The following is an 11,981-nucleotide window of genomic DNA, read 5'->3' as shown; positions in this document are numbered from 1 at the left end:
AGTTCTGCAGTGGTGGTTTTGAAATGTGCACTCCACTTAGTAAGGAAAATTTAAAAACAGCTCCAGAAAGACAGAATTTGGACATGTAACCCTCTATATTTCTTGCTTGCCTTTGCACAATACTATTACACTTTTCTGTGCTTTACAGAACAGTGTGAACAGTAGTCAGCTGTGTTGAGAGGTACAAGAGAGAAGAAATGGTTGTTTTGCAGCCCCGCACAATAGTCGCTGTTTGCGTTGGTCTGTCTCTTCTGCATATGGATGATCCAGAATACCTATTTGCTGCCTGGGAGATTAGTGCTGCTGCCTGCTTACAGGATGAGGTGTTTGTTCTATGCTACGCTTTGGCTAAGAATATTTACCAAAGCAATCAGTATGTACGTAGAGGTGGTAGGAGACTCATTAAGCTGGTGAATGCGAATCAGAAGAACAGGTGTAAATATATTTGGTAGCTTTAAGTTATGCAAACTTGCATCCCACTAACACTACAGTTAGATGTACTGTTTTTTTTTGTTGTTTGTTTTTGTTTTTTTTTCTTAAGCAGGTCATGCACCCCTCTAGTAACTGTTCAAAAATAGGTATCACCAGCAGCAGTGCAGAAAAGTGTTGGAAAGACATATGTAGTAACACTATATTTCACATACAAGTAATCTATCATCAGTATAACTCTACCTGCTAATGCTATTGTTTGTATGTCCATGATGTGGAAATAAAAAAACCAGTTGTTCTGAAGCAAAATGTTTTAGTTTGTTGCAGGTCCTGTTCTTTCAGCTATTTTGTAGATTTCTGTGTCCTCAAGTTCATTAAACCTTTGGAGGTTCGCTCCTTCAAGTCCACCTTCATTCCATATTTACTTTAATGAGAAGCATGAACTTGGACATGGTTGTATTTTGAAGAAAATTCTGCTTTGTTCTTTAATTTTTCTTAAGCAGGAAAGGGATCTGTTTCGCTGCTCGTCAATTGGCAGCGAGAAGTATCCATGAAGTGCTGGGGAATGAGGAAACAGAGAGCTTGAAGAATTAACTGAATGTCATTACAGAGGTTTTCTGCTCCCAAAGTACTAGCAAGAGACGAACAGGTATTTATTACTGAAAAAACATACATCTGAAGTTCTAAATACCAGCAGCAGCCTATCTCCAACAGATGCAACTCAATGTCAGTTTTTGTCCCTTTGGAAAGCTATTTCTGCATGCTGTGGGAGTGCCTCAGGAAGGGAAGTAATGAAGCTATTGTAAATATATATGCTTAACTATGAATCTGAATTAAAATGTGATTGAATAAGTTGGGGTTTCTACATCAAGAATGTAAAACATGCATACTTATTGGCCGCTTTCTGTTTGTACTCTGCACATGAAAATCCAACAGCTCCAAACCAAACAAAAACCTAAACAGAAAGCTGGCCATCTTCAGTGTTGAAAAGTAAGTTGCACACGTTAAAAAAATAAATAATGAAGGTTTCCACAGCAACCTAAGTTCTGTAGTGCAAATAGATGACTTTCATTCTGTTTTATTACATAATGATAGAACAGATATTCTATAAAAAGTGTTGGGTACATCTGAAGTTATGTTATTAAAAAGTTTCATGTAATCCTAGAACTTTACATCAAGCAATTTGCTAAGATTTCTGAAAATGCTGTAGAGAGAGTGTTGTTTCTTCCTGTAGCTTTGGGAAGGCTCTGACTGGAGAAAAATTGCTAATATGCTGGGGGATTTGCAGAGACCACAATTCCAGTTAAAGTTTGGGATTACACACCTCGGCTTTCACTGTGTCGTGAGGAATTCAAATTCGGGTTCAGTGGAAAGATAACCGATTGTTGCGCCACCTGTCCGCATTTTGCCAGGTGCTTAGAAGCTTTGGAAATTAATAACAACGCGTAATGTAAAATAAGTCGGTGTCGTACACACGCTGGTCTCCCGAGGGGCTTGTGAATTTTCGCCTCGCAGAGAGCCCATTCCCTTTTTAGCCCGGTGCCCCCTCCGGTGCCGCAGCCCCCGGGCGCTGACAGGACCTCGGCCGCTCCCCAGCAGCCGTTTCCCGCCCGGTGCTGCGGGGCGAGGGGGGGGGTACCTGGGCCATTGGCTGCCGCCCCCGCGCCTCGCGCCCGCGCGCTCCTCGTGCGGCCGCGCGGGAGGGGGAGGGGAGGGGGGCGGGGGGGAGGAGGCGGTGCGAGCCGCGCATGCGCGCTGGGCTCCGCTGAGGTGGTGGGGGGGGCGCGGCAGCGCGAGTCCTTCGGCGGCCGTGACAGGAGCGGCGGCGGCTGGGGGCTCCGCGGGGCCGCCGCGTCGGCAGGGCCGCGCCGGGAGGGCCACCGGGCGTCCCGCCACGCGTCCTGCCACAGCCCGGGCGCTGAGAGGAGCCGCGGCCGTCGCCCTTGCGGGCGGGACGGACGGGCAGAGGGAGGGGGCGACCTCCTCTCGTTCCCCCTTCTTCCCCCCATCCCCTCGGCTCTCGCCCTGCCGGGACTCCTAGGGTGCGGGGAGCCCAGGCGGGGGCTGCCTTGCGGCGGCCGCGGAACAGCGCCCCCGCTGAGGGGGGAGGAGGAGAAGCCAAAGCCGCCCCCGCTCCATGAGCGGCGCTCGTCTGCTTCGCTCTGCCCAGGGGATCCGCGGCCGGCCGCCGCCGCAACAGCAGCAGCAGCATGTGGAGCCCGACCGAGGAGGAGAAATACGGCGTGGGTAGGTGCTGCCGCCCCTCGGCCCGGCCACTCGCCCCCACCGCCGGGCCCCGGCCTCCGCCGCCGCCCCGCGGGGGTCGCCCCCCGGCCGTGCTCGGCTCGCCCCGGTGCTCGGCCCCGGGGGTCTCCCCGGCGGCGGCCGACGGGAGCGGGCTGCGCGGCCCGGCCGCGCCCGCGGCGCTCAGCCTTTCATCGACTTAAGCACGCGATGCTTTTCCCCCCGCCCCCCCACCTCCCCCCTCCGTCTTAATCCGCGCTTTGTGGCGAGCTTGTTTATGTGGAGTTTGGAGCACGGGAACGGCTCCGGCGCGGTGTCATTAGGGGGCGTCGGCGATGCACCTGCTGCGGGGGGCGGGAGCGGCCGGCGGGGTCCTGCGGCGCAGCGCGGGGCCGCTGCCGGCCGTGGGTGGGAGCCGCGCCTTGCCGCCCCCGAGCGCGTGCCCTGCTTCCAGAGCTCGCCCCCGATGGCTTCTCCCTTTTTTGTTTTGTAAACGTCAGGGTTACAGAGAGTACCGAGCAATTTTTGGTAAGTGCAGGAATGTTGTGCATCATCAAAGGAAGGCACGGTCTTTCCTTAGCTTCCTTTTTATTTTGGTTTAATGTTTCAAATAAACCGTTGACGTGATGTTCATGGAATAATAATAAAAGTAGGTAGTGCATGCCCTGGCTACTTAGCTAAATGCTTTGTTAAAGTTACAGTTATCAGGTGTACATATAGTTACGTAAGTTCCACAGTGGGTAGTGATAATCCCTTTCTGCAAATATTTTTAAAATATATAATCCGACTTGTTACGAAGATCTATTAACTTGTATGGTAAAGTGGGATTTTGCAGGTTAACTTGTATGCAATTAAGAGCTGGAGCGCAACAATGCTTATAACAAATTCTGAAAGTGTCAGTAAGCAACAAAACGTATCAGAATGCTTTTTGCTAGTTTTTCGCCTCGTGCAACAAATGCTTTGCTAAATACGTCCCATACATCTTCATAATAAATAATAGAATTAAGGAATGAACTTTTTTTTTAAATAAAAAAAAAAGCAATCAAATTTAGTGTTTTAGATGTGAAACCATAGGTATGGAACAAACATTGAGAATATGTAAAAGTAACAAGTTTGGTTACATGTTGTGTGGATGTTTAGAGAATACAAAGTATCCCAGCCTTGTTCATACCTTTACTCTTGGTTTAAAAAAAAACAACTAACAAAACAAAAAACAAAACCACCTCTGTTGTCCCAGTACTAAACTTGCTGGTGTTATTGTAACATATGCTGCAGAAAAGAATTGTTTTTTCAAGTCTTGTTGGTTTTCCTGTGTTCTATTGATGTGGTCCCTTTTCTTTGCTGTGAAATACCAGTGCCGCAGGGTTTGATATTCAGAGTTGTGTGTGCTGCTTGGCCACTGTTCTCAAATAAGAAAATACGTATGCTGTCTTAACTGAAAAGCAGGTGGACTAATTTTGTTTAGGGAGATGCATGAGGGGATAAGGAGGAAATCTCAAGGTTGTAAACCAGTCTCGAAGAGGCATCTAGAAGAGAGTGTTCACTGAAGTAATCATTTGTTTTTGTTCATTCTGTAGTTCTAGGAATATTGCTGAGATTTTTTTGTTGTTGTTTCAGGCAACGCATGTATAGGTAGGTCTGACATACTAGGTGACTCTTTATGAACTTTGGTGCTGTCTAGACAAGGGTGTGTGTTTGTTGTTGTTACTATTTTTATTGTTGGGTTGTGTTAATTACTCTTCCTATAATTGAAATTGGTGGTTAGTCCTCTAGAGAGGGATAGTAAGCAAAAAATGCTGCTTGTGTCTGGAGCTTAGTTACTACAGGTGGTGAGAGAAGCACCAGAACTTGAGACTGGTTGTTTTCGTGCATTTTGGAGAAATTAGGCTATGGAAGGTATAATGGTATTGATAAAGTGTTATTGTTAGGAGATGCACTACCAAAAAAAAATCTCTATATATAGATTTTTTTTTTCTGATGCAAGTTACCCTGGTTTCACAAGCAAAATAATGCATGCAAAAAGAAATTTCTTGGTATGAGTTACTGCTAGGAGTTTATGTTTGGGTTTTATGAATTGTTTTTATTGCTGTCTATCCAAAGAAACCCTGCGTATTTTCTGCATGCTCTCCTTAAATTATGAGAAGTTTTTGCATTGCCTTTGGATTAGGACAATGGATGTTATTTCTCTATTGACAGAAATTGGGTGGGGGAAAAAAAAAATCAGATTTCTGCAAACATCACAATACCACGAACAGATTACTGGTGGGATACTCAGGTATCTCTGGAGAGCCAGGCCTTGCTGCCTGCTCACCTCTATTTGTCAGAGCAAAGTGGTGATACAAAGTAGTTAATTCAGATGCAGTTGGCTTTGTTGAAGGCAAATTGGAGGTTAGGACACAGATCACATAGCCTGGGTCAGAGATGATCCTTTATATACTTTTTTTTTTTCCCAGAAAGATTCCACATTTCCCCTCACAACAAGTTGCTATGGAAGGGTTTTGTACTCTGCTTTCAAAGACTGTAAAAAGACATTTCTCACATGCTTGCTGGCACCCTTATACATACATGCGCCCTTTACAGCTACCTGGGCTGCATGAGAACATGTTAAATTTACTGATGTGAACATCGGTGGCTTTTTCACAGGTTTGAAGTTCTCCTTGCCTGTCCAGCTACAAGTAAAAGAAGTTTTTGGTGCTTAGAGTTCTGTACTGTATTGCCCAACTCTACTGCAGGCCCCTGTATACTTTTGCAAGAAAGATATTGAAAGGTTGTTTGGGATGTTTAAAATAAATATATGAAAAACTCTAACAGCACTGAAGTTCTTCCTTGCTTGTCTTTCTCAGCTACAATGTGCAATTGGCTGTGAATAATTCCCTTCAGTTCCATTTGCAAGTACTTATATTCAGTGCCTCTTCTCCTAACTGTGCTTTCAAAACTCTGGACTTGCTGTTGGAAGGCAGGCAGTTCTTCTACGGGCATTGCTGAGGATGGCCTGCTGCAAAAGCTGCCAGTGAGACTTCCAAATGGATTATTGAAGATAACGAACTCTAGCCCTCTAGTGTTTTAATACTTTTAAAACAGTCTCTGTCTGAATGAAAATATTTATTGAAGTGATGTCATTAGTTACATTAGGCTTCTAAAGCAAGCATTAAATAATGAGAATGAATTAAAAGAAAAAGCTGAGAAGGTGAAAGATCTTTTTAGTAAATAACTGCTAATTAAAATTTGTCAAATGCTTATGAGCTGATTATGTAATTAATTAGGCTGTCAATTTCTGCCGATTTATTTTAGTGCAGGGAGCATGTTTAGGTGATTCTCAAGAAAAAAATAAATGTATGTAGTTAATCCTCTACTTTATATGGCTGACTACATTAAGTATGTATGTGTTAAATCACAAGGGTGGAGGAAAACCTGCCTTCATAAACAGCACCTATTATTCTATTCAGAGTTACTGGGTTAGAAGCTGTTCATTGGTTATTTAAAACAAATTTTGTATGTTTATTTTCACCACTTAATTGATAAGAATAAAAAGTAAATCTGTAAGCACACATGCACAAAACTAATGCTTCCCTTGCTGCTTCCACAAAAGGATGGAGCATCTCAATGTCCTAGTTACAGTTCTGTACTGCAGCTTCTGCTTTTCGATCACTATCTTCCTTTCTGTTTCCTGCTGCTGAACGTTGGTTTGCACGCTCTGCGCTTCACAGTGATGTATGGGAAAGCAGGACTGCAAGACTTAGAAAAGGTCTGCCTTCCCTGAGCATAGCTCATAACATACTGCTGGTTTTCACCTCATCATGTAGAAGGCAGTTACTAAATGAAGGAGTGCTTTGAGTTGATGAACACTGCAGCTTCTCTGCATCACTGGAGCAGTTTATTACAAGTTTAAAATGAAAAGTTTATGAGAGATTGGAAAAAAAAAAAAAAACCTCCACCAAAGTAGGAGAAACTCCATCTTCGATAACCTGGGAAGCCACGTCAGCCATTGCAACTAGGTTCTGTGTTGCGGGATGTATATTACACTTCATCTTCTCTCTTACCTTATTGCCAGAAACTGTAATAGCTTGGCAGCAGGTGGGAGGTGACTAAGGATGTGCTTTAGTGATCTGTCTTGGGACCGAAGCTGTACAGAGGGACGTACTCAAACCTTCTGTGTAACAGGGTTTGGGGAGGTGCTGCTAATACCTGGGGACTTCCTGATTCGTCAGGAAAACGAGGTGATCAGTGAATGGGAGTAATTTTTAGTTCTATTAAATATTTTGCCCAGAAGAACATGTTTTTATTCTTGAGAATGAACAAAAGAATTCGTTAGCCAGGGGTCATGAAGGAAATATATAGGTGTTATTTGGCTGAATGAGGAACGAATCACACCTTGAAATGCCTGCGGAAAAGCGCAACTCCGAAGATGCATCTGAGTAGAGACTTCCAGTATGGTCTCTACATGCAGTAGAGACTTTCAGGCAAAGTTTAGCACAGCAGCGAATGATTCAGCTGCAGTCTAGTGTACGGCTGCGTTCCTGTTACTGAGGTGACCTGGGGATTGAATATACTTCTCTGCGAGGAGGCTGATGTGTCTTGACTCCTATATTCTAGACAAGAGTGACCAAATGATAATGACAACGTGATTACTCTCATGAAAAGCTGGCCTATGGGTCTGGATAAGAATTAATCTATTGCTAGTTTGAGATCTAAGTATTAGTTGTCCACAATTACAGTAGAAATTGGCCAAAAACTTCTAAATACAGGAGGAATGAAATTGAAAAACAGTTCTCAAATGACATGCAAAGGCAAGGAATCGGCTGTTTATGTTGGCCTTTTACGGTGTGGTTTGTATGGATGTAGGTGTGATCTTAGAGTCAGAAGTGGTAGTATTGCAGTGTGGGTTTTAACTTGTGGTGTTTGGTGGTTTTGAGAGCGCTTCTCCGCCTAGTCCCTGTTAAGCTGTGTGATGTATTCAGCTAGGGCTTTAGGACTTCTGCTGGTTGCCAATGGGATGGGGATGGCAGTGTTTCCTCTCCGGTTCCAACCACAACACAAAATGGGTTTTGTATTTAGGCTGACTTCCCGAGGGTGAAAATCTTTGTGTACGGGCTTTCTGTCCTCACGTAACAACACCTCTTCACCAGTGATGAGCACCATCTTATGATGAGAATTGGCAGTTTGAGGCATACATTTCCTACAAATGTTATGAAAATTGCTGTTTGGCTGGGGAAGAAGGAGTTAGTTGGTGTTGTGTGGATAGACATGCAGATAAACAGCTGCTGACTTGCTGAAAAGAATGGATATCCGAGTTCTGTGAGGACTCTTCCCGATCCAACTTTGTTGTTCGCTTGCTGGAGAAGGTGGAGGGGGAGCTGTTGGTGTGAGCACAGCAGCGACCGGGAGGGTGCTGCGTGGGCAGGAGTGCTTGGAGCAGGACTGGGGGTGGAGAGACTGAAGGTCTGGTGGCACTGCTCTGGGTTTGTCATGGGATTATTTGTGAAAAGGAGGGGATGGGAACATAAGTACCCGTTTGTAGAAAACTAGGCTTTTCGTCCTTATTCAAGGAACAAGGTCTTCTGTGCACTTTTGCTGCGGCAGGTACCAGTTGCGGTTAAAAAGAAAAGTATATGCTAGTGTGCCTTGAATGCTTCTACTTCTTAGAAAATTTAGGTGTGTGCTTGATGTTTCTTATTTGTATGCTTTGGGTTTAAATTCACTGTCAAGCCTGTAGGACAGGAGGGGAGATTCTTCAGAGTGAAGTTAGCAGAGAAGAGTAGAAGGTAGTTTCAGTTCTTCAAAAAGAGAAGGCAGCATTGGAAGTTAGTGGGGGACTCGGGTGCCTGGTGCAGGTCGTGGCTTGCAGTGGTATGGTTTGTTAGTTCTTTCCTTCTTTCCTTTTCGTAGCTAGTAGCATAGCTCAGCTGAACTTGAGTCTCGCTTTCTTGCAGAGCCTTGCTTTAGAGTAATTCTGTACTTCTGTAAAAACCCAGAGTCCAGGACAAGCATCAGGGAAACATGTGAGAACTATTACCAGAACTCATGATCTAGAAAAGACTGTACTGCATATTGGGTGCCATTTAAAAGCCCACAGAAAGGGGATCATTGAGCATGGGGTAGATTTTCTTTCCTTGTCATCATGAGCGCAGTGAGATGTACGTACAGCAGCTTGTCTGATTAATGTGTTAAGCAGCGATTTGGAACACAGTTCTTGTGTGAAAGAGCTGTAAATGCCTGATGACCTCCAACAATTAATGTAATCAGTAGTCATATGCGTGTCATGGATCAAATGGGAGATCTTTTCAGATGTGGATGTGAAAACACTAACCAAAGAATTGAAAGTCTGAAAGATTATTCAGCAGTTACAGATTCTGGTGCAGCTTCTTCTCGTGCTTCAGGTAGAAATCCTGGATAATTTTTGGAGTTGGTTAAGTCTGTGTTCCTTCCTCAGCTGTGATACTCACTGTGGAAGAGGCTAAAGGAAGCATACAGTAGGATCTTGGTTGAAAGCCAGTTGTAACTGACAACAGTCTTTCCACTGATTGGTTTTGTTATGAATCAGCCTTAATATCACTACATTTTACTCCTTGTTCTGTTTCAAAATGTAAGCTCACTGAACCTCAAGGCAGAGAGATGAAATATCTCATTCAAATGACTGATGTTAAAAATCAAACCTCTGTTCAGGTGTTTGGGAGTCAAAATCAACTTGCTGATCTCTTCTGAGATCCGATCCTGGAAGTCTCCCTTAAGCTTTTTGTAGCTGGTTCCTTCCTGTCAGACGTATTGTAGTGTTCTTTTTGAACAAAGAGTCTCCAGTGAGGACTGAGGGTAACGGTGGGCCTGAGCAGGCCAAGTGCTTTGCAGAAGAGTTGTGAGGTGGTTACTTACTGCTGGGGATGGGCCTCTGCTTCAGCACCTCCCTTCATTTTCTTCTCTTGACTCTTTCTGGGTATTAAGCCTTAAGAAAGGTGTATGGCAGGTTGTGCTGGCTAACTGCTGGTGGTTGGGAGCAGGTCATTCTGCTTTCAGTGGTAAGCTGGTACCAGTTACTCTCTGAAACATAACTAAGGGTTTGTCTAGGTGTTACAATGTAAGGAAGCTTCTGTGCAAACAGTGTGGCACTAGGGAGTGGTGAATGATTTTAATTTTCTTTATTTTTAATACAAGTCTGTGAGTTACCCAGCATGCTAGAGTGTAGTGCAGTGTGCTTTGGCAGATGGCTCCCTCTTCTATAAATGTCTTGTTTCTGAGCGTTTGAGCAGCAGGGGACTCTCTCTTCCCTCTAAATATGCTTAAGAATGAGATGTTTATGCCAGCTGTAGATCTAGTGCACCTACCCTTTCTGTCTTCTTGCCCCAAAAAATGAAGCCTTGCATACATGTCAGGGAGACCCAGCGGAACTGTTGATTGACCCGAAGCTGGCTGAGAGCAATACACATCTTCTTACGGGCCTGTTTGGGTATTGGGTTGCATGCAGTCCTTCGTCTTGCTGGGGTCTGTGGTCCACCCTATCAAGTCAGAAAGGCAGCAGGAAATCTTTCCCAGTGGAGTATCTTAGGCAGCGCTGGATAGTTCCTGTGGGGAATGGATACGGGTGATTCCAGTAGCTGGGTCTGAGCCCGGGAGGGCAGGAGGAGATGTTCGCTTCACCTGTGCTCTGCCTTTGCAGAGGATGATGCCTGTGAAATATCTGCGTAAAGTTGCCCACTTCACCGAAGCGCATGTTTTCTCGTTTTTGTGTGTATGGCTACATTATATGCATGGAGAGAGTGTAGGTACACGTAAGAAAGTGTCAGCCAGTGTGGGATTAATAAGACAAAAATATGTGGATTATGCTAAAAATAGTTTGCGGTTCGAACTTAGATGTGGTGGTGGTGGTTTTTCATGGTCTGTAAATGGTCTTGAGCTGAGTGACTGGCAACTCAATTTTTGGCAAACGAAAGAGGCAGCAATGTAGCTTCAATGAATGCAGGATCAACCTTCTTGAAAGCAATAACTTTCCCTTGACGGCTGCTGTTACGTGCTGCATAAAATGGAGCTGCACGCTCCCCGTTACCTGCCCCCCGTGCCTAAGTGAGTCCCCTGCAAGCCCATTTCCCGTGGAGGGGAGGTTGCACTGATCGGCTGTGCTGCTGCAAGGGCTCCTTGGTGCGGGCTGCAGGAAGGCCTGGCTCTGCTGCTCGCTGACCACGCTTGTGCTCCTGCTGTCAGTAGCTCCTCACTGCCCTGGCACGCCCCTGGCATTTGCAGCTCGCTGCTCGGCCTGTCTGCTGTTCCCTTTCAGCCTTTCTGAATACGCTGATCTAATCAGAACTATTTAAAAACAAAAGAAAACAAAAAAACTGCTCTGCTGTGTTTTTTTTTTTTTTTCCCTCCCTTCTGCAATGTATTTGGTTCTTTGTGGTCCAAGGGTTTTCCCCCAAGGAAGATTCTTTTTGAAGAAAAGGGTCTTGCAGAAATGGCTTTTTTTTTTTCTTTTGTCTCTGGGGATGTGGAAGTAGAGAATAGGGCTCTTTCTCTAACTTTCTTCATCATAGCAATGCCCGAAACTGTGACTTCTGGTCTTGGATTCTTGTGTTTTTTGGTGCTGGAGTGACTGTGCTTCAGGTTGCTTGCCCAAGACAATATTCTCTTTCTTGTTGTTGTTAAAAATTCAAATTATTTCAGACTGGGTGAAGGATGCAGTAAGAGAAAAAGAGGATTTTGATAATGTGTCAAATGATGTTTATAACATTAAATAATGTGTTTGCTTAAGTCAAGATTAGAAGAGGGAACAATTCTGTAGATCTCATAAGAAAAGCGTCTCCACTTAAGTCAGGTAAATACTTCATTTCCTAGAAGGTTAGTAGCAAATGGTTGACCAAAAAGGTCAAAGTTCTCGTGTGGGGTTTGAAAGGTTTCTTGGCAGTCTTGCAAAAGCTGTCTTCAGATCTCCACAAAAAGTTCTTGTGCGGCAGACAGCATAGGCTACAATACAGTTTTCAGCTAGGATGCAGAAGCTAAATATGCTTTTATAAGTCTGCCATCTTCTTCCCATCCTCCTCCAGATGGGAAATTTGCAAATCAATCTTAAATGCCAAGGTATATTCGCCTTATGAACTTAGCAGTTAGACATCAGGACCAGAAGTTGTGGTCAATGTAAAATGGAGTAGGATATAAAGCATAGCAGCACACCTGCGGCTTTGGTGCAGGTGACTTGGCGGTGCTCTCGTAGCTCGCTGCGCAGCTGACTGTGTCCTTGGGCAGCTGAGGTGGTGAGGCTTCCACCTCGGAGCAGGCAGGCTGATGAGCTGCAGCAAGGTCTGCGGTGCTGCGGCGTGTGGAAGCAG

The 11,981-nt window shown here is 44.9% G+C and overlaps 1 protein-coding gene across 1 annotated transcript in view; it reads left to right on the top strand.

The window, feature by feature from the left end:
- Positions 1-2,538: 2,538 nt before the first annotated feature.
- Positions 2,539-11,981, top strand: part of DOCK3 (dedicator of cytokinesis 3) — a 216,138-nt gene continuing 206,695 nt past the window's right edge. Inside the window, exon 1 of the mRNA XM_035547066.2 lies at positions 2,539-2,676. Coding sequence (XP_035402959.1) covers positions 2,640-2,676 — 37 coding nt within the window. The 5' untranslated portion in view covers positions 2,539-2,639. The remainder of the gene's footprint in view (positions 2,677-11,981) is intronic.

Source organism: Cygnus atratus, chromosome 10, assembly GCF_013377495.2.
Source record: "Cygnus atratus isolate AKBS03 ecotype Queensland, Australia chromosome 10, CAtr_DNAZoo_HiC_assembly, whole genome shotgun sequence".
NCBI lineage: Eukaryota > Metazoa > Chordata > Aves > Anseriformes > Anatidae > Cygnus > Cygnus atratus.
The sequence above is the reverse complement of the archived record's forward strand: the minus strand, read 5'-3'. Positions and strand labels throughout refer to the sequence as shown.